This window comes from Xyrauchen texanus, chromosome 36 (genome assembly GCF_025860055.1).
Source record: "Xyrauchen texanus isolate HMW12.3.18 chromosome 36, RBS_HiC_50CHRs, whole genome shotgun sequence".
NCBI lineage: Eukaryota > Metazoa > Chordata > Actinopteri > Cypriniformes > Catostomidae > Xyrauchen > Xyrauchen texanus.
Genome location: NC_068311.1, coordinates 20,567,061 through 20,590,757, shown reverse-complemented (window position 1 = coordinate 20,590,757; position 23,697 = coordinate 20,567,061). Strand labels below are relative to the sequence as shown.

The window sequence follows — 23,697 nt, the reverse complement described above, 5'->3', positions numbered from 1 at the left end:
GCACACAAACCAGTAGTTTCTGCACTGCCGTTTAGCTGCGGCACTGCTCCACTGCAAAATAATTACAAATATGCACTGATTTGCGCTTGATCTCTATTCCGTTGTCCTGTATGAGTTGGACTCCAAAAATAATTATACAGCAAGATAGAGGTCGACCGATTAATCGGCCGATTTTTTGAATTTTTACATAATCGGCATCGGCCAATATCCACGCATATCAAGCCGATTATTAGGCAGGCGCATCTGTGGGCAGCCTAGTGTTGTTGTGGAACACGTGTTCGACGCACGCTGCCCCTAGAGTCATTTTCCAGCAGAGTGAGCAGACCTCATCCAGTGCCTAAGGAAGGAGCTAAGTTTCTTGGAGAAAACAGTAAGGGTTAAATTTGTATAACTTCTTTAGATTTAATTAAAAACTTTTGATATGTTACTGTCAACTTCAAGAAAAAACGTGACAAACGCGATAGGCGACATGACGTTCGGCTACTTTGGATATTGATAGCGTAGTTGAAGTTGCATTATCACAGCAGAAGGGTTGCTATCATGTCACAATAAGTAAGCAAGAATTTTGCAATTACAGACAGTGAATCTGAGACTTTGTTAAATAAAAAGATACCAACGCACTATAGGCTAGTGAAGGACTGGCTTTGGTAAGCTCGGACGTTATCGGTTCTGCTGTCGGTACTGGAGAAATTAAGAAAATACATCCTTTATTGCTATAAAGAGAAAGTTATTTTATCTCGCCAGCCATTTCTATGTATAATAATATGAAACCATTTGTCTGTGATGCAATTTAGCTATTCGCAGTGAGAGAGAGAGAGAGAGAGAGAGAGAGAGAGAGAGACAGAGAATTCGCTCACGCGGTGCCACAGCGAGCACAAAACGAGCCCAACACGAGCCTTGCTTAATGAGTGACAGAACTAAACATTCAGACATAGCCTGGTTTAGATCTGTGATTATTAGTCTGATTTTATTTTAGATTTCGCCTTCCAAAGATTATAAAAAGAATATTTATACATAAGTCGCATTCTGTCTAGCACAACTTCCTTCCCTTCACAGCGGTGCACTGACATTTCTCCCTAAAACTCAAACTTAACGTCAGAATCAGCACGATCGGTGACTGTTGTAAAATGCAGTCTAGCTACTGTTGCTAAATTGCGGGACGGGTTTAATAATAAAAAGAGGGCAAGAGATACCGTTCCCAAGGCGGCGCGTGCTCCGAAACACACCGCAAAGAGACAAGCAAACTATAGGCTACTTTGGGTTTCATGTGCGCGTCTAAACGATCAACTATACACAAAAATATGTCAAAACGACCGGCTTGGAGATTCACTTAAACACAGTTTATGTCTTAAATGGACGTAGTTATGGAAATAGTTGGGAGAAAATATGCTGCATCAGCAGCCTATTAGATCTGAACTCGGTCTTAAAGGGGAAGCTGTCTATTAAACATGTGACGATTGAGCCATTACTGCGAATCAAACAACAAAAGGCAAAGAGAAAATCACTTACAGCTCTTGAATGAATAACGTCTGCATTAATAAGCATTAATCTATCTATGATAAACTATGCAGTGTTATTTTACAATTGATTACTTTATTAGATTTCTTTTTAGACCACACCTGAACAGTAATGTTAGTAGACCTTCCTGAAATTAAATCACTGTGCCTATGTAACGTTTATCTTTGTTTAATATATATATATATATATATATATATATATATATATATATATATATATATAACAAAAAGAACCGTTAAGAATACCGTTAAAGTACTGGATCGATAAGCAGTATCGGTAAGATAGTAATACCATTAAAACCTTAACGATACTCATCCCTAGTTATGCCTGTGCTTCTCTTGGATGCTCTGAATATTGGATTACGTGTCTGGATTGCCCCTTAATTAAAGCTGCATTTGGATCTCAACCTTCGTGTCTCGGAGCAGTTCAGTAACACCTGCTTTGTTTATTTAATATATTTGTTATACATTATTTATACAATATGTTTTTACATTATACATTTTTAATTTTAAGTGTACAAGTGCAGATTGGTCAAGTGTTCAATAAATGTATTTGTTGAGAAATGTTGTCTATCTTAAGTAATTATTTGTGTTACATTTTATCTTTCAAATAAAAGGTTAAAAACAAGCACATATCGGCCAAAATAAATCGGCTGCATTAATCGGCTGCATTAATCGGCCATCGGCTGACCCGGATTTCAAAAGATCGGCATCGGCCTGAAAAAACCAATATCGGTCGACCTCTACAGCAAGATATTTTGAGGCAACTCTTGTCTTAAAAGCAGCCTCTCCTCCCTGCAAAGAGAGTGTGATCGAGCAAAAAGTGGAAGAGCAAGTCTGTGCAAACAAGAGGAGTTTTTTGCAGGCTCCACAATTCTATCTTGCGATGGTAACAAATGTACTCTGCGTTAGTTTCGGTTTGCTAACGTGCGCTGAGTGCGTTATACTTAAAATCGCTCTAGATACTCTTTAATTTGACATTTATGCAATTCCAACCATGCTACAAGTTACTACATAAAACATTTATGGTAACCCCATGACACCAGATATTTGTGGTCGAGGAGAGAAGCACATTATAAAGCTATTGTCAACTTAGCAAACAGAAAGAACCTTCCTTCGTTTTCCATCAAACGTAAGCCCAAAGTATACTTTGGTCAGACGCAAATGCTGTACGTCCAAGCACTATATGAGTGCAGCCCGATTTTTCTAACCGTGCATCTTTGAAAGAGCAGAATGTGCACGTGCCTCAAAATATTTGCATTAGTTGTTCCACAAGGTGGCAACCCTAACATTTGAGCAGTTGCTGTCACTAAGAAGAGCTAGAAGATGCAATCGCTGATAAAAATATAAAATAAGAGACGAATGTGAAACAACAGTGAATGTGCACATCAAGAGCACTTGTGTTATGAGGTCAGGAGATTCCTGCTTTTGTATAATTTGTATAAGTCTGAAGGAATATAAAAACATATACTTGTGTCTAATCTTCAGTCCAGTATCTCTCATCAGTCGTAGCGATTGTTCCCAGTGCCCCCAGCAGCGTTGGTCTGGTTTCACACTCACTTCATTCTATGGAACCGCAGTACATTTGCATTCATCTTACGTCACACTCCTTCAGCCTAAAGTTACATTTCAATGTAAATAGCAGGGCCCTACTGAAATCCAATTGAATTTTTTCACCAAATCCCTTTTCCCTTTTTTTTTTCATGTTTTAAAGATTAATTTAATTTAACATCTTTTTTTATTTTAGTACTGACTTGGTACTAGGGTTGCAGCGGTATACCGGTTTCACAGTATACCACGGTTTGAAAATTGACGGTTATCATACCATGTACATTTGCTTATCTATGGTATTGAGAAAAAAATGCAACTGGACGGAGAATCTCACATGCACGTCAGACTCATCAACTTGCGACAAACACACATGCGCAGTGGAGAAAATGTCTGAGAGAAGCAAGGTGAGGGGGTCTGACATGAGTGTGTGTGAGTTAAAGCAGTGTTTCTCAACTGGTCTATTCGGACTGGGCCGTGGACAGCAGGGAAAGAGCAATGCCATGGTTCTCCCATTGAAGATATTTCAGCAGCCACCCAAGATGGGCTGGATCAGGCCCTCCACATGGTTTAATGTGGCCCGCGGCTCATTTATCGTAAAAGTGTTTTTATTTTTCATTGGATATTTCGGTTAACTTGCATTGGGACATAACGCGTCTCCACAAGCATTTAACATGCACAGGGTTGCCAGATAAGAGACAAAACACCCCAGTTTGAGATTTATACTTGCTCAAATTGGAAATAATCCACCTAATGTTATACTTATTTTGTGCAATCTGGCAACCATGAGTAAACTCGCCTGCTTTGTGACAAACATTTAAGTTCTATAAAAAAAAAAATTTCTTATTATTATTAAAACTGAATAATAAATTAACAGGGAAGTAGAGATGGCAAAATACATTTATAATCTCTGCCTTTATTCAGTTTTTTAATTCCTGATAGAAAAGTATCTATCATTGTAGAGCAATATAATACTTTAGGCAATTGCAGACTAGTCTCACTAGTCACAGATACACTTCTGAAAATTGAGTACACAACTATTTCTGGGCTTAAAAGATATAGAAACCAAATTAATGCAGAACATTGTATCTCAAAAGCAATACAATGTGGCCCCCCCCATGCACTAAAAGCCCGATGTGGCCCCTTTACCAAAATAATTACAAATATTAATAATTACACACATCACCTTTACAAATTTGTTTCATGATTTTACAAGAGTAAAGTTATATTTTGACAAAATGTTAGTTTCATATGAAATAATCTAAAAGTTAGAAATCTATTAGACCTCATTTTATATCAACAGTGGCAGTTTTAGTTAAAGTTTTAAGATGTGTTTCAGCTAGTATTTATTTTTCATAAATAAATTAATTTATTATTACAATTATTTAAGACTAGCACACTGACCTAACCATGGTAATGTTTACTTCTGTGTAATATGTGTATAAATTAGAGATGCACCGATTGCAATTTTCTTGGCCGATTTCGATTTCTTCTAATTCCAATTTTCTTTCTAAGAACTATTATTGACCACATATACAAACAAAATCTACCTTTCTTCAATGCTAAATTTTATTTTCATAATAAAATAAATTATTAAACATTACAATTTCCCCCAAACTGCACTAAGTTACAGGATCTTCTCTCACTTAAACAACTCTCAAAATAAAGTGCTCTGTGACTAGAAAGAGTTAGAAATAACAATTAACTGCAAATGAGTTGCTTTATATAACAGATGTCATTTCCCACTATTTTTATAAATGGACCTTTTTCTCTTTATTACTCGTCTAACAAAACAATTCCAAAGATCTGAAAAACTGAAGTGTCCAATACGCTCAACTTACGTTAGATGTACAAATATCAGTTGTAAAACTGAGCACTGCTTTGGGAACGGCTTGCATACCTGTCAACACTCCCGTTTTTCCCGGGAGTCTCCCGTTTTGTTATTTCTCCCAAAAAAACTCCCGTAATTTGTATGGCCCAAACCACGTTATATGAATAATCAAATCAATATATTATTCCAAGGTGGTCCAGTTGCCAGATCTTGAATGAAACGCATCCTACTCACACAATCGACACATCATACACATTACAAATCATTTATGACCTCAATCTGGCAACCAACAACCCATTTGCACTGTTGATATCTGCGCAGCCAGTAGACGCGGGATGTTAAATCAAGCATCACTGGTAGAGGAGAGAAGACTCAGCTGGTGCTCCGGTGAAAAAAACTAAATATACATGTACATTTAACAACAGTTGGATGGAAGAATTGAATTTCATATCCCGAAGCCATATCGACAATGCCCACGCCTTTTGCAATGTGTGTCGCACTGATTTTAATATCGGACACGGTGGGAATAATTACGTTAAATCACAACGGCACAATTTGTATAGTATTTAGCCTGCCTCTGCCATCCAGCACCCCCCTTCCCCTCTCCCGGATTTGTGTACCCAAATGTTGACAGATAACAGGCTGCGTGTGTAACATGACACGAGATTAAACAACTCGGCCAACGCAACGTTGTAAAGTACCTCATACTCTGTATCGAGGAAATTTATCAGATTTCTGATCCCTCTGTCCTCAACTATGGAGAACAGCTGGTCATCCAGGGACACGAATTCCATAATTTTCCTCATAATTGCTTTGGTCTTTTCGCTGCTCATTCCAAGGGATGATAGGAGAGGCTGCTGACTTGTGACTGGCTCTGAGATCTGGCTAGCTTTAGCCGCTTTCCCTTTTTAGCTTATTTTTTTAAATGGGCATTTTCAGCTGGTTGATGGTGTTTTAAATGTCTAATTAGGTTTGTTGATCCGAAAGTTATTGTGGTGGTTCCCCCACGGTTTACTTTGGCCTTACAATTATTACACATTTCGAACTTTATGTATTCTTCACTCACAGTGAAGATCTTCCACACCAATGACATGTTTACATGCGGCTGTGACGTTATTGCCTGCGCCGCTGGCAACAAAACGGACCGGCTTGGAATCGGTAAGACGTGAGGCTGACCGGCCGGTTACCGGTCCGGGCATGCGGAAAATCGGCTAATTCCGGTCCCTGGCCCGTTGATCGGTGCATCTCTAGTATAAATATGTAATATTAGGTAACAAACAGGATAATAATGGGCACATACAAATAAATATACTCTTCAATTTTTAAAAGGGGGAGAGAAAACTTCCTGTAGATTTTGACATCAACAACAAAAATAATGTCACTTGATGCATGTCCTTGTACTGCAATTCCATGAACAAAACTATGCAACAAAAAAGGAAATGCAACCCAGGATACATTAAATACAGGTTATGTTTAATCTATGGCAGGTCGACACTTGATGTCCAATGTAAAATCTGTCCTGAAGCAAAACCAGTTGAGAAGCACTGAGATAAAGTTACAGGCAGGAGCAGTATATGTTAATTATTAATAATCATAGGACATTACTACAAAAGCTCACACAGCTGATGTTATTTTTCATTTAGTATTTCATTTAACATGCTATGCTAACATGTAAACTAACATGCTTTAGTTATATAACATGTTGTAGTTACATGCTATTTTTTATCATTTTTATAATTCGGTTTTGTCACGATATGGGAAATCAGGAGAAGGCAGACAGAAGGTAGGATCCAAACGCGGGTTTATTGACCAAGGGGATAAACAGACATCACAAATGAAACTACCGCGATGGGCAAAATGAAAACAAGACACGAAAACACAGGAACTGGGAACACGGGAAAACAGGCATGGGAGCGAACATCAACATTAATAGGAACGGTGGGAACACGAACATCCAACAACATTCAACGATCGACAAGGACTGAACAAACAGACAGGGTTTAAATACAAGAACATGGGACAAAGGGACCAATGAACAAACAGAACTCAAAACAAGATAACAAGGTGATAAACAGAACCCAATGGCAAACTAATGAGACAGGTGAAAACAATGACAGGGAACACGAACGCTAACAGGGAGACTATGGAGCTACACAAGGGACAAAAGTGAAAACTAAGGAATACAAAAGAGACAAAAGTGGGAAACGAAGGGGCAACGGTGAAACAAGACAAGGTAATCATTACAGGTTTATTATAATTCTGTTAGCTTTCTTATTTTTTCTATTTATTTATTTTCAAAAGAGAGACTTTTTTTTTTACACCTATGTACCAAGAGTGGATGCCGCATCATTCTTAAAAGTGTAACACATACTTCAATAAAATAAATAGTTTCAATTATAATAGTGTTTGCTCAAAAATAAATAAATAAAATAACCCTTCTGTTTTCACTAATAATAGTAATTGTGTAATACAGTGAAACCGTGATATTTTCTGAGACGGTTATCATTAGTGAAAATCGCATACCGTTGCAACCCTACTTGGTACCGAAGTACCGGTACTTTTGACAACACTAGTTCCAAGCTTAAATGCAATACACATCTTGTGAACTCCGCACCCTAGAGGAACCAGTGGTGATGTAACAAAGCTGAAAGCAGAAGTACTGAATCTGGAAAACAGTTCATCAGGGCTACAGTTGGACTAGATTAAGATAATGACTACCACTAGAGAAGCAGTGTCTCGGAGGTGTTAAAATGATGTAGGCCTTCCATTACTGTGACCTTGAGTAGAAAGAGAAAACATGTGTTTGCCACTAGTCTGACAACTACAACCCACATAAAAGTAAACCGAACAAAAGGGAGGGCTTGTCATTTTTTCACTTGCAGCACTAAACCGTAAAATTCCCTCTCATGTCTACTGTCAGCATGTGCTTCACGGCCAGCAAAAAAACATTTGTCTTTGCGTCAATAAAACAATGTGATTTCTAGAATTTTCCAATCCAAAACACGCAAATTAAAAGTTTAGCAATGGGATTATAGGCATCATTACAAAAGCATTTTTTTCACCTAGCCAGACTTTGGCTATCATTATAAAGTCTGGTCCTCATTGCAGCCTATTCTGGCCAAGAGTCACCATGTGTATTTTAGAGGAAAGGGACAACCAGCCACAGTACACTAAAGATACCGGCAGGGCTCTACAGTGTAAGCACAAGTGCACCACAAATGGAGTTATTGACTCCTAAAAGAAAGAACCGATTCTGAACACCTGAAACGAGTCGTTAGTAATTCCAGACTTACTTCTTGAACTTAACCTATGTAATTTGTTAACAAAAAACCTGCCTCTGGTCTTCATTGGCTGCTAGCGAACAGCTTTGACCCGCCCTCAGACACTACACTAAGCAGTAGACCAAGCACAACAGACTGGGACATCTGACCAATCAGAGCAGAGTAAGCTCCTCTGAAAGGAGGAGTTTAGAATGAATACTTTAGAACGGATCATTGAATGAGTCGCTTTTGACACTGGGGGGAAAAAAGGTAATGCTGCAATCTAAATTATGAGCAAATTAAAGTGTTTTTGACCTTGGATGCATGTAAATCTATTGTACAAGACATTTAAAACAAAATTAGGCACGTTTAAAAACCATAATAGGTGATCACTAATGTCAGTTGAACCCACTAATCGACTAGTCAGTTGTTAGATGACTACTTGATTAGTCGACCACCTAGGCACGTCCCTACCTTGCACTGAGCTGCTGCTCTGCTGGGCCAAAGACAGGTGCTCCTCACTCAACAGGTGAACAGGCTGGTGCTGGTTGATCTCCACACTGGTACACACATTACTGTCTCCATGTACAAAGAACGTGAAGGAGCAGGACAGGTGCTCACTGCAGAGAAAGAGGGACAAATGATGGATTACATGAAGCCTCTGGAATTACAGCCTGGGAGAAAGTGGCACACATTCTGGAGGTCTCTGAGAATGATGTGTTGACAGCTGAGGTCTAACAGTGTGATTACAAGCTTACTGCCCTGAGAGCTGCAGTTTGTGACACAGAAGCTGAACCTTGACCAAGAGGGAAGAGGGTTAGGGAATAATAGACATTTAAGATGAAGTGTGGAATTTCTGCAGCACTAGTCAAATGCATTTGCACATATAATTTCTAAACACTCCAGTCTGCCATTCGTCCCACCCCAAACTCCAGGCATTGGTTGAGTCAATGCTGCTCAAACAGAAAAAGGCTTTAATAGTGCTACAAAGCCACAATGTGAACATGTTTATGGGATAATAACCTACAAATGGCTTACTTTGAGTTGCATATCGTCACCTTCCTAAAATATTGTCTCAAGTCGTTTTTATGCCTAAATCATCTCCTCATGATGCTGGCAACCTCTGGTAAAATTTCTGACAAACCTGAAAATATATTACAACTTTAGAGATCTGTCTTTTAACTTTAACTTAGAGGCTTTTTGAAGGGTTTTGATTAAATCCTTAAACACAATGACATTCTAACACGGTGACTTGTTTTGTAGTACAAATTGTTAAGTTAAAAACCGAACACCTGTGAGTGTACTGTGACCTGCAGGCTAGAGTAAACAGCTGTTACACCACACATGCAGCGATCAACTTCACATATTCTGCAAACTTCAGGGACTATTTGTACTACAGACAACACTGATCTCTTACATGGCATTTAAAATACAAAAAAAGGACATGACGTTCCAGAACAGTGAAGTCTCTCAATTTGCACACCTGAACACTGTAGCCCATTCACATTCAGCAACACCTGCACCCTTTGAGCTAACAGATGTGTGCACTGTGCATCATGCGCTTGTTGGAGGGATCAAGTGATGGTAAAACCAGGGTACCCTGATAACAACAGGGTGTGCATTGCCAGCATAAACTCATGCAAAGTGGAGGGCACGAGAGAGAGAGAGAGAGAGAGAGAGAGAGAGAGAGATAGGGGAGTCTGCATTCCTCATATGTCTGTTGAGCTCTCATAGAAGTGTCATTAAGGCATGCCACCAGAAAACCACTACAAACAACTCAGACAGATGGCACTTCAAAGTGTGTGCACAGCCTTATATATTCAGTGTTCAACATGACCAACCTGCCTTGTTAAAGAACAAAAAGCACCAGAAATTCTCAGCCTCTGACTACTTTTGCAGTAATTGTAATCCAACACAAAACATTCGCCCACAAATTTGGAATAGGCCTATTCATCATTCACCAAGTTCTACAGTTCACCCACCCCTTCGTTTGTTTCAGGGTTCTCTTTATACATTTATACAAGGTCTGACTTTATACATTTTTTTAATACATTTCTATAAATACCACATTTCAATTGACTTTTCCAGTCATCTGTGATTTCTGAAAATGTATTTAAATAATATTCATTTAGACTGTTTTACTAGTGATACATTCAGACCGATTCGAGAACCATTTTGACTAATTAACTAAAAAGTACCAACTCAAGAGAAGGATTTGCTCACAAATCTGGCATCAATATGGTTTGCAAGCAAGTTCCACTCTACAATTTTTGTGTCTTTAACTACACATTGCCATATCAACAACACTTCAGAAATTACTGATTTAACCTCTTTACATTGTATATGTTTACAATCTTGTCCGGGACAAGTGGATTTTTGAAGGGGCAAGTGAAAGACAATTGTACTTGCTCGAATGGACAAGCAGACTGAATAAAACATCAATTACAAAAAAAAAAAATAACTGGCTATATTTGTGATAGTTTTATTCTGCTGTTGAAAGTAATCCAGAGCATGTATTTTATAATTCACAAGTGATCTAATAACAGCTGCACCCTATTTGATTGACACGCGGCGTATGCGTGTGCGCTGAACATGCGCATGTGAGTGAAAATGCTCGTGCTAATGCGCACCTGAACGGATAAATACATTCCGCCAAAATGCTTGTCTTGGTAAGGTATTCATGTAAACAAAGAGAGTGTTGTCTAAAGTGAATGTAAACAGTGGAGGGAAAAAAAGCTAATTTGTATTAAAAAGTCAGATTGTAAGTATAAATGTAAGCTAATAGACCTGCTGCCGTCCAGTTTGTCATTATAATAATAAAACAACCATAACAAGAAAACACACTGCTCTTGACTGGGTAACTTAAGCAGCTTTAAAAATGATTAATGTATATTAATCATACAGTGAAGACCAATAGTAGTTTAATATGTTGCATTTAATTCTGAACGTTTACCTGAATACTTGAAACTGCTGATAAAAACATTTAAAAAAAAGATTATTTTTAAATCTATTTATATTCATTGCTGTTTTTTTGGGGGGGGGGATATTTTATTACTGACCGTTTACTAGTCTTGAATAATTAAGAACTTGAAACCATTCTTCCATAATTAACATATTAGTTAGTGATATTATCTGTTGTGGTATTAAAAAGTCAAATTTCACTACAGACTACTTAAATTTTGGTATTGTGATAATTTATAGCCTTTATTATACACGGTAGATTTTGCTGCAACAATAATAGATCTTATGCCATAGAAGTGTGAGCTGGAACGTCTCGTCCAATCAGATTCGAGCAATGGATCTAACTGTGGTATGTTTCGTTATAGTGCATAGCGAACGTTTTAACAGTATTTGTGTGTGTGTTGCTCATTCATCGTTGCAAAACTGCTAAAAAACTTCTACAACAAATAAATACATTTATCAAATAATCATTCAGACACTTCCTGGTTCATTCTAAAAGTTGTTACTTCTGATGGAGTCCTTCCCTCATCAGCGTCTGACTCCGGTTCAAACATATACGGCTGAACACCACTACTTTCTCTGTCAGTCATATTGCTTATGATGTCTAGATATCTGAAGCAGAGATGCCAAAACTCCGCCCTATTCTGGATATGGGGTGGGGAGCACCAGCTCGTTTGCATTTAAAGACACATAAAAACAGCTTGTTTTTACTCCCACCCAAAAATTGGCATTTTCAACATGGAATAATAAATTATATGTAGGGTATTTTGAGCTGAAACTTCACAGACACATTCTGGGGACAACAAAGGTTTAAATTACATCATGTGAAAAGGGGTATAATAGGTACCCTTTAATACTGTGATGCTGTACAGCAATGTATTTGACAAATAAAAAATAACTCCGGTATTGTGTTATGGATTGTGCTGCCAGGATCTGTATAGAAGCACTTCATTTGATTAAAAAAGATTGTTATTGTAAGGTGAAAAATAATTGTTCTGTTTTTCATTTGATTAAAATTGTATGAATTAATTTGAATTCAGAAATTTTTTAAAGCAAAACACAAATTTGAGAAAAAAGAAAACTTGGAAACAAATGTAATAGATTTCATAGTGCCCTATAGTTTCTTCCAGAATCAGTGCAAAAAATGAAGAAAAAAAAAAAGGTCTACAGATTCCATCCGGCCTTGATTATTAGTAAGAACTTTGCAAGTTCGAGCAAAGCTAAACAAGTGAAAGCAAAATGGTGGTTCCGGTTCACATACCTAAAGTGAAACCGCAATGTCAGTGTTTTGTAAAAGTGTAAGCTCTTCATTAAAACTTAGACAGAGGCGGCAGCCACGCTTTCCACCTCTTGCATCCTTAACTGACACCGCAGTCCTAGCGAGCTAGAGCGCACCTTCAGCAGGAAACCATATCCTCCCACCCATAGACACACCACAACACCTCTGCCCTGAGGGAAGCAATGACATCTATTCAAATGAGACAGACAATTAGATAGAGCACGTTTATTACCACTCCCTACGTTATTAGAATATTACACTCAAGACAGGCACATAGAAACAGCTAAACTGGGATGATGATGACAGGCTCTAGTGCAATTTTCACATAAACAGAATACCCCAGGAATTTACATGTTAGAAGCGCTGGCTTCCAGAACAGGGGCTCTTCCCTGCAAAAGGATGCCAACAGCCTGATGTCACTCATCGGCTGCAAAAAACAATGAGGATCATGCTGTTTAATGCAGCAGCTCACGGCATGTATTTGCATCGCTGGGCACGAAAAAAACACACAATGTTATCTGCGTAACATAAACATGGCGCAAAGCAGACAACAGCTGTCACCCATTTGCACGTTTGTTTTATAACAAGTCTTGTACCTTTTGTTGATGGGCTTCTCATCCTTCTCATAGGGTTTGATGAACCACTTGCCAATGCGAACAAAGGAACGGTTCATGAGGCAGCGCTCCAGGAGGTTATGGATGGCTTTGAAGAGCAGCGTTCGGCACTCGTAGGTCAGGCCACCCTCCCATGTACCGTCCTCGTTACCTGTATCACAGAGAGAGCAGATTAGCACTCTGTCCACATACACAGATGCACACCTTCTGCTGCCCTGAATACTGTGTAATGCATACAATAAATAACAGAAATAAACCTTGGCCTTTAGAATGGATAGACAGCAGGGAAAATTCTCTGACTTAGGTCATAGTACATCTGTATTTTCCCAGCACAAATTGAATTAAAGGATGCTTTGAGAACTGCCCATGACTCTGGCTTGGACCGCTCAAGAGTGTTTGTTGTTGGAAAAGACAAAACGATTTTATGAGTGGGAAAAATAATTCTAAGAATTAGGAAATTGACCTCACTTCATTTTTCATTGACTGAGCTGTTATGGTAATAAAAGTCAGATGAGAAACAGATGCTTTATTCTCCTCATACCAGAGCCAAGTCACACCTTATGAAAAGGCTTCCAGTATAAGACAAGCCAGGATTTAAAAAATGCATCACTTAGATTCATCCACGGTATCTTACTTTCTCTGAGCTGAATGGCTCATATCTTGAGGAACGCTTTATTTATGACAATGTCAATGGCATGAAGCTCTGCCTAAAACTATGCTGAGCCAATGCTGGGGAAAGTCAATGACTTGGATCTCCTTTCCCCTCTAAATTCAGAGACTTCAGACATACAATACAATGAAACCCTTCAATAGTTTTGCTGTGATGTAATTGCATTTAATGCAGTTAGCAAACCTCAGCAAATGAAATCTCGATAATCAGTCTGTGACTAATGTCTGGAAACACCTCTAGTCTAGCCACTGATTTTGCCACAAGAAATTATCTTAATCTCAGACTACAAAATGCAATCATTACAGCAAGGCTCAAAAGCAATTATTTTTTCTGCTTCAAGTTTTACTTGCCCTGCCAATATTTTCACTGGCCGCAACACAATAAACATTTTTTTTTTTAAAGTACAAAAAAAGATTTACATAAACGTTGATTTTGAAAAAGTTATAAATTATATTTGCAATAATAGCAAATACAGGTATAAATTAATAAATTCAATTCTGCTGGAGAAGGATGGCAAACTATGCAAATCATTACAGATTGGTTTTGGTCCGTCCGGTTGAAACACAAACTCTCAATTTGATTCCAATATCGATTTATATGGGTATATTTCAGTTATAATGTCCCTTTGCTAACATTTGAAAGAAATAGTCTCCCAGCTAATACTATTAATTATACAGAGGGCCTTCTAACTAGGTAAATTAGGAAAATATTACAATATTACATAAACGGCTGTCAATCGATTAAAATTTTAAATGGAATTAATTACATGGTGTCCCGATTAATTAATCGAGATTAATCGCATATACAAATATTTGCTGAGAAAGCCCCTCATATAACAATAACTCAATATATAATGATGAAATAATTATACACAGTTATCTTTAAATATAAAAAAGTAATTATATATATATATAATAAAAAACATTAAGATAATTAATATGCATTACATTCTTGTAGCAGAAGAGTTAATCATTGATAAAACAATATAAAAGTGGCTTTAGAATACAATGTATTGTTCACTACCATATTATTGATAAGTCAATCATTGGCACACAGTTCACAGATATCCATTTCACAAGTGAATTTGTCAATCAGTTGGAGATTTATTATGAGGGCTTATTTAAGGACCCGTCAATGAGCACCTGCGTCAGATTTTTTATTTTTTTATTTTTTTTAGAAACAAGCCAGGGGTCTACATAGTACACAATACTACAAATATGTTTTACAATAATGCCAAGACATTATATTCATTACATAGTGCAATGGTTTTCAATGCTTTGGAGTTGTTGGAGGTACAATGAGTATTTAAATAATATCCAAAAAAAAAAAATTCTCCAAAATACTACTGCGTGGGCAAATTCCCAAAAAAGGTGAGGGGCAGGGACACAAGGGAGAAATAACTTACTATTATTGTACTAGGTGAATAAATATTGATTTTATATTAGATGTATTTTTGCAGTGATGTTAAATGTTAATGACAGCGCTGTGAACGTCACTCAGTTTGGTATAAGGTCTACGATACAAACTAATTTTAACAGCTCAGACCTACTCAATGTAAATATAATGAGGTGAAAATAATAATCTAATCGTTTAAAAGCACATTTCCAAATAAGTACATCAATTCCATTATTAAAGACTAAATGCGATCTTACCGGATTTAGTGCATCTTGAATTACATTTTTTTTTTTTGTCTGATCTGGCTGCTTCGACTAGGGCCTTCTCATTCATTATGACTGTAGAACTCCAGGCAGGTGTAGGTGTTCACTTTCACCAGGAGTTCACTTTTGACGAGGTCCACAGATGCTCAGTTCCTTGTCTCTGTCCACGCAGCGGTCATCAGTGACCCTCTCCACGAATGCGTTGGTGACAGGAAAGCTCAAAGCCAAAGATATCAGAACTGTCATGTTTGGGGCACTGAAATGCTTCAGCAGAGCTGTCCGTGAAACTTCGGTGGCACACCCTGCACTCTCCTTTTTTAGGGTCACCTGTAACTGGTTTTAACCATGTATATATTTTCTCCAATTCTTTATTATACAAACAAATACACCTTTTCTTCTCGGGAGCTCCGGATAGACCCATTTTTCTGCTGCAGTTTTTTCCCCCCAGTGTTTTCCCGCTCTGGCAAGAAAAAAAGGCTGCGCTGCGCACGTTCAGTGTTTTCTAATTAACTTTTTTTTTTATAGTGATTTTGTAGGACGATGAAATACAATGATGCCGAAATAATAATAAAGATAAAAAATTAAATACAGACAAAATTGAAATATGGGACACTGCTTATGACTTGCGGGACAAAGCTTCCAATTTCGGGACTGGTGGTCACCCTACCATATGACCTGCGTCAGACATGCTTGTGTCGCGTCTCGGGTGTGTTGCGTCATAAAAAAATGTTTAGGTCACTGTGTCAAGTTAAATATAGTTTAATACTCAATCTTTAAACACATATTGAGATCCCTTAGTTCACACTTGAACCCTTAGTAATGCATATCTGTGTTGTTTTCTTCACTGTATAAACTGTGTGTTGCTCACACAGCTGAAATTTCACTTACTGCCCTCTGGTGTATACAGGTGATACTGCGATTATATGTGTTCATTTTTTTAACGCGTTATTTTTTGTATAATTAATCGCGCTTTATTAACGTGTTAACTCGACATCCCTAATAATTATACTTAAAGTTTTTGATCGTTTTGGTCACATTTTGCTTTTTTCATGTACACAATTAATAAATGATATAATATTATACAAGTTTGTGTTAAATGTTTATTGTTTAATTTGTATCATTATATCAGCAGGAAACCGATGGAGTGCGTACTCCAGGTAGGGAATGAGGTATTGCCCCAAGTAAAGGAGTTCAAGTACCTCGGGGTCTTGTTCACGAGTAAGGGGACAATGGAGCGGGAGGTTGGCTGGAGAATCGGGGCAGCGGGAGCGGTATTGCACTCGCTCTATCGCACCGTTTTCATGAAAAGAGAGCTGAGCCGAAAGGCAAAGCTCTCGATCTACCGGTCAATTTTTGTTCCTACCCTCACCTATGGTCATGAAGGCTGGGTCATGACCGAAAGAACTAGTTCACGAGTACAAGCGGCCGAAACGGGTGAAGGGTGGCGGGCTTCTCCCTTAGAGATAGGGTGAGGAGCTCAGTCATCCGTGAGGAGCTCGGAGTAGAGCTGCTGCTCCTTTGCGTCGAAAAGAGTCAGTTGAGGTGGTTTGGGCATCTGGTAAGGATGCCCCCTGGCCGCCTCCCTAGGGAGGTGTTTCAGGCACATCCAGCTGGGAGAAGGCCTCGGGGAAGACCCAGGATTAGGTGGAGAGATTACATCTCCACACTGGCCTGGGAACGCCTCGGGGTCCCCCAGTCAGAGCTGGTTAATGTGGCTTGGGATAGGGAAGTTTGGGGCCCGCTGCTGGAGCAGCTGCCCCCGCGACCCGACTTCGGATATGCGGTTGAAGATGGATGGATGGATTGTATCATTTAAGGCATTTACATTGATTTGTTGAACATTAGCTAAAAACAGTTACTGCCTCTTTAAGGGAACTGGCATTTCTGTAAAGAACGTCTGTAAATGAGCGAACGTTAACGAGAAATATAGTACAGTACAGAAAGGGTATTAAAAGAGACCCTATTTTATGACAACAGGGTTGCGTGGATCTCGTCTTTGGACACATATTACATGGAACCTCTTTTATTTTTAACACGCAGTGAAAGGATCTCATTGCTGAATACTCCACCACTATACTATACAATCACTGGTGAGTGAAATATGAACATTTACCAGCCAGTTGCAAAATATAAAAATTTTAGTTAGCTTTTTTGCCAAACAGTAAAAGATTGATCTTAGGATTTAAGAATTTATATCGTTCAAATGAAGACTGCGGTGCATCGGAAAACTGATATTTTTACCCGCCCCTAGATTGCTTAAAAATGTTCAAACCATTCTTACTGATGATTATAAGCCTGTCACCTTTCATTCTTTGCAAAATGTGACATTTTAGACCAAACCTTACCTTAAGTTTAAATCAGCAAAATTTGAATGACGTTCAATACATACAGAAAATAAAGTCTTTATATTTCAAAAGGTATAAAAAAAACATGTTCATGACAAATCAATTTATGATTTTTTGACAGCACTGACAGTTCCTTCAAATGGCCCAAACCTCTCTCACACTGGCCCTGCAGGCCATCCTAATAGCTGAGCTCTGCATTACAGCAAATTTACATGCACTTTAAAATTGTAATTTGTGTCAGACTAAAATAATAACTCACCTTTTTAAAACATCATGCCAACTCTTAAATTGTGAAGTTAGACTAACACAATATGATTATTGCTCTGCTTTGTCCAGCAAGTATACATGTTAATTGGACAACAATTGGCCTCTGCATTATGCGTATGCTCCGAAAGATGGAGGCAATGTACGATGTGCATTTTACCTGGAAGTTGAAAGTAACACAAACAAGGTAGCAATTTGATCTGATTTGTGCCAAAATTAATGATTGATGTAAGAAATGTATGAAGCTGTAAAGTTTTCCCACGTTGTGTGCATCTCACTGTTGAGAAGCTAAATTTTGGTTTTATGCACAAAACTGATGCAAAAAGTAATCCGGTAAATATCTACGTCACTTCCTCAGTCTTCCTGTGCCTTGTCTACCTGCTGTATCTTGATTATAACTGTGCATGTAAACATACAGACATTGTTGATTTGGTAGGCATACATGTCATGGCTTGGAAGCCATGTGTCTGCTTAAGGTGATAGTTCACCCAAAAATTTTAATTCTCATAATTTACCCTCAAGCCATCCCAGATGCGTATGACTTACTTTCTTCAGCAGAACACGTATGAAGAAAAATATCTTAGCTCAGTAGGTCCTTAACATGCAAATGGATGGTGATCCGAAATTTAAAACTCGAGAAACCACAGACAGTTAGCATAAACGTCACCCATATAACACTGTTTAAATGAATGTCTTCTAAAGCGAAACAATTGTTTTTGGTGTGAAAAATATCAACATTTAAGTGCTTTTTATCTATAAATCATCGCTTCCGGTCAGCAGCAGTATGCACATTCACGAGAGGGCGGAGTTAACACGGTTTTTCACACATTCACGTCGGCAAGCTATAGCCATAATTTCAAGTTTTTCTCTTTGTTGCGACATCCTGGATGAGCATACAATGCACCATTGCGAGTAAACAAACAGATACAAATACAGATCTAAACCAAAACCAATGAAGCTTCTGTACAGCATTCCTCCTACAGCGCTCACGTGTGTCTGTTTTCGCGTGAAAATGCCAACACAATTATGTCACACACGTGTACTGCTGCTGACCAAAGAGATGATTTACAGTTATAAAGTACTTACATATTGATCTTTTTCACACCAAAAGAGATTATTTCACTTCAGAAGACATTAAATTAACCAGCGGAGTCATATGGATGATGTTTATGCTGACTGGGTGTACTTTTTGGAGCTTCAAAAGGTCAGATCACCATCCACTTGCATTTTAAGGACCTACTGAGTTAAGATATTTTTCTTCAAATGTGTTCTGCTGAAGAAAGTAATTCATACCAGAGATGGCATGAGGAGAATGTTTATGTTTGGATGAACAAACACTTTTAAAAAAAGTAGACGTACATGATAGCTCATGGTGGACGAGCTCTGCAAAGTTGGGATCGTCGCCCCACCAAAAGATCCAGAACTCCCGGCGACCTGGGGTTTGGTGCCTCCGCCACACACTCAGCACATCTGCCTTCAGGCAGCGACTGAAGCTGCAAAGGATGGGGTCCTCCTCTGTGACTGGGAAGAGGATGGGGGACGAGGTGGGTCCCTGCCACACAAAGCACTTCCATTTGATCCCTGTGAGGTCAGCCTGAAGGCAAAAAGAGAGAGAGAGAATGTGTTAGAAAAATCCATCATGTGGCATGGCTCAGCAACGAGTGATAAAGTGACGACTCCACTAAATAGCATTGAGATGTACGAGAAAACAAGATTTACTGTTGTGGCATGAAGGTTAATGGACATTCGTATAACAAAACACAGCCAAAATAACAACTTAAGTGCTTGATTCTGTAACTTTGACAAATGTATGCTTGTGATGATGGTAGAATGTTTTGCTGGACTAATGCAAGATGACGGCATTTAGCCATGCCCATAAATTAATGCATCATGAATCAACATGTATTTTTAAAATCACTGTCAGCATTTTGCTCTGAACAACAACAACCATTTTAAGCAGCATCTGAAAATGCATATCAGGAAAGTGATCTATTGCTATACCACTAAGTTTCTCAAAGCATAAACAAATCAAATCTGGAATGACATTACAAATCCACATCATCTGTCAAGGAAACACTTCAATTGTCTGCTTTTACAAGGGGACAGACATCCAATTCAAACAAGTTCAGTTTCTCTAATCACTAATTATGTGGTAATGTGAGCAGTTTGTCCAATATGTCCAAATACACAAGCTTTTGGAGATCTGAGCTAGGAAGTGAAATAAGGGCAGACACACAGCAAGCTTGTCCTGAATACTTGCTCAATGTTTACAGATAATTTTTGAGCCGAAAGTTGAAGGAAATAATGTAGGTGTGTATAGGAAAATTTATAGCACATTAGCGGGTTACTGCGCAAATTACAAATGCAAAGTTTTACTGCAGAAGAAACTTATTATATAACGCCAGCGAGCTTTATTAGCCTAATAAATAGCCAAACAGCTACTTAGACTTGTTCACGAGAGATTAACATAGAATATTGCGCACAGATATTGAGCTAAAACGTATTTTATAACCAGTTCTTTCTTAAAACTGTTCGCATACTGTCCTAATATTAGCCTAAATGGTAAAGAAGTTTGTAGTGCAAAACGAAAGCATACGACTCGTTTATCTCTCACTGTGCTTGAAGTGACTGACAAATGTGTCAAAACGTACTTGTGCTTTTTATTCATTTATGTCCCTTGTGTCGTTCTTAATGTTTAGTTTACTTGGAGATACTTCATTCCACAGACTTGCAGCTTAATCAACCCAGTTAGTTCAGCAAGTGTTTACCATAGTAAGCGAACATTTCAACACGACCTAAATAACACAATTAAGTCAACACTCACGGGTCAAATTTCACTATACACATGCAAATACACAAACAAGAGCTAACATTACTGTACATTAAACATAACAGCAGGAGTTAGTGTTGGTATTTAGATCAACAGGCCTCTGATTGACTGACTGGCCGGCTAAAAATGGCTTCTGGCCCTCACACACACACATACACTCAGTTGATTTCGTACCAGACAGAATAGATTGGAGTGGCAGTCCTCCAGGCTCGCCCCGTTAGGTACAAAACAAGAACTCATCATCAGAGCGCAGTCCGGCGAGCCATCATCTCTATCAGATCCCGGGAACAGATAATGGGAGTTGGTTTTCGGACCGGGTCTCCCTCTCGCTCTCGTTCAGACACAACCAGCAGGACGGGTTTGCGTCCAGTGAGCTAATTAGCTTAGCTCTGCTAGAGGTTACTCATTTACCAGGAATGCGTTAAAGAATTTGCTAAAAACTTCCTGCACGAAAAACGCCACGCCTTTACCATGATCTGCGGTGCGATATATTGATCCTTCCAATTCGAAACATCTAAAAAAAAATAAGAAATTTTACAGCGTTTGCGCGGGTAGGGAGGTAAATTCAGCCCTCCCCTTTTAGCCTAGCCTAGCGTCAGGCTAACTGACGGGCTAAGCGAGGCAGCAACAAACAGTTCAAGCCAGAATAATTCAGGTTTAAAATTCACTAAAATCACGCGGTCTAATTCCAATATTCACCCGAATGCGGTCAGAAGTCTTGCGAAACTGACGAAAAAAGGTAAACGCTTCGGGTCTTAAAAAAAAAAAAAAAAGTACGATTAAAAGAGGAAAGGCTGTGCAGCGCTCAGCTGTCTCACTGGTTTGTTTGAATACATTGGTCGCATCATTTAATGGCGGCCACAGGGACACCCGTCTACTGCACTCGACTCTGGTCTACTCTACTCGGATCCGATTGGCAGCGCCTCAATCAAGAAAAGAGTCGATGCGGAATCGGCTCCATAACAGAGCAACAACTCCTTTTTGGGAGATGCAAGGTTTTAAAAGAGTCTTTACAGTAATATTTTGTTCCTTGTTCCTTCTTAAAAAGAAAAACAAAACATTTTTTGTATATATATATATATATATATATATATATATATATATATATATATATATATGTATGTATTTATCAGGGTTGGGAGTAACGAATACATGTGCGAATACGTGTTTAAAATACAAAATATTAGTAACCGTATTCCACTACAGTTACAATTTAAATAATTGGTAATTAGAATAAAGTTACATTCAAAAAGTATTTTGATTACTGAAGAGATTACTTTGCATTTTATTGTCATTTGTTTCTTTAATATTTAGTCCTTTCAGATGGAAAACAAAGTACAAACTGCATTTGAGCAGCTGTGAAACACTTTCTTATGATTCACATTCATACGAGCAGACAGAGAAGTACGTTTGAAGTCAGTTTGGAGCAGAAGAAATAGAAATAAACCTTGTGTAAATTGTCATCTTTACGCTAAGATAAAATGCTATTTCTAGCCATTTTACATGTTACCAGACACGATCATATTTTAATCAAGAAAATTCACGTTGGGTCATAATTAATGTTTTTCTAGTAAGACCTTTGATATTAGGGCAACAAACTTATTATTTTTTTCCTGTAAAAATATCTAAAAATCCTTAAAACAAGATCATTTTGATTGATCTTATTTTAGAAACAACATTGCATAAGATATTTTGGTTTTTTAGAGAATGTAGTTTTAACATGTATTTTGTCTTACTGTACTGGCAGACCTTTTATAGTCAAAACAAGTGAAACAAATCTACCAGTGCTGAAGAAGTAATCCAAAGTATTTATAATAAATTACTGGCCTTGAGTAATCTAACGAAATACATTACAAATGACATTTAACAGCATTTATTCTGTAATCTGTAGGTAATTTGATCTAATATTTAATTCATTTTAATGAATGTATGTAGCTAATGAGAAACCCTGAAATGATCACATTTATTCTGAGACAAAATACATATTTATAATTTTCAGTTTTGTTCAAGATAATTAAATCAAAACGTTTTTTTTTTATAACTATCCAATAAGTTAAAGGATAATATTTGGGGTTAAAGGTCCCCATAAAACACATTATTAAGTGGGACCAGGGTTGGGAGGGTTACTTTTGAAATGTATTTCTCTACAGATTACAGAATAAATGCTGTAAAATGTAATTTGTAATGTATTTCGTTAGATTACTCAAGGTCAGTAATGTATTCCAAATACTTTGTTTAACTTCTTCAGCACTGGTTGATTTTTTCACTTGTTTTGACTATAAAAACTCTGCCAGTACAGTAAGACAAAATACATGTTAAAACTACATTCTCTAAAAAAATAAAATATCTTATGCAGTGTTGTTTCTAAATCAAGATTAATCAAATTGATCTTGTTTTAATGATTTTAGATATTATTACTGAAAAACAATAAAAACTATTATTTTCAAGAATATGATTTTTGCCATAATATCAAAGATCTTATTAGAAAAACATTAATTATGATCCAACGTGAATTTTCTTGATAATAAATATGATCGTGTCTGGTAACATGTGCATGTAAAATGGCTAGAAATAGAATTTTATCTTAGTGTAAATTTGACAATTTATACAAGGTTTAAGGGTTTAAGAACAAACCATTTTTAAAATATGCTATATAATATGTCATAACCTAATGCACCACAAAAATAATAACTAATGATAAAACTAATTGGGTATGTGCATAGTAAATAAATGTATGGTTCTATGGTTTGAGTGATTAAAACACTGGAAATGAAAAGATAACTGTGAATATGCTGCAGTTCATATTGTGCAAATAGGTCTTATGGTGGGCTCTGTTGAAATAGAAATATATTCTGTTCTTTGTTCATGTCATTGAACATTACATTTCAATTAAAATAAGATGAGAATTGTATGAAAACAA

General features: G+C 37.6%; 1 protein-coding gene across 1 annotated transcript in view; it reads right to left on the bottom strand.

The window, feature by feature from the left end:
• The window catches only part of LOC127629985 (mediator of RNA polymerase II transcription subunit 13-like), a 48,739-nt gene extending 27,141 nt beyond the window's left edge, over nt 1–21,598 (bottom strand). Inside the window, exons 1-4 of the mRNA XM_052107338.1 lie at nt 20,952–21,598; nt 19,307–19,541; nt 12,993–13,161; nt 8,631–8,776 (exon numbers count right to left, since the gene is read on the bottom strand). Coding sequence (XP_051963298.1) covers nt 8,631–8,776; nt 12,993–13,161; nt 19,307–19,541; nt 20,952–21,020 — 619 coding nt within the window. The 5' untranslated portion in view covers nt 21,021–21,598. The remainder of the gene's footprint in view (nt 1–8,630; nt 8,777–12,992; nt 13,162–19,306; nt 19,542–20,951) is intronic.
• Nucleotides 21,599–23,697: the final 2,099 nt, after the last annotated feature.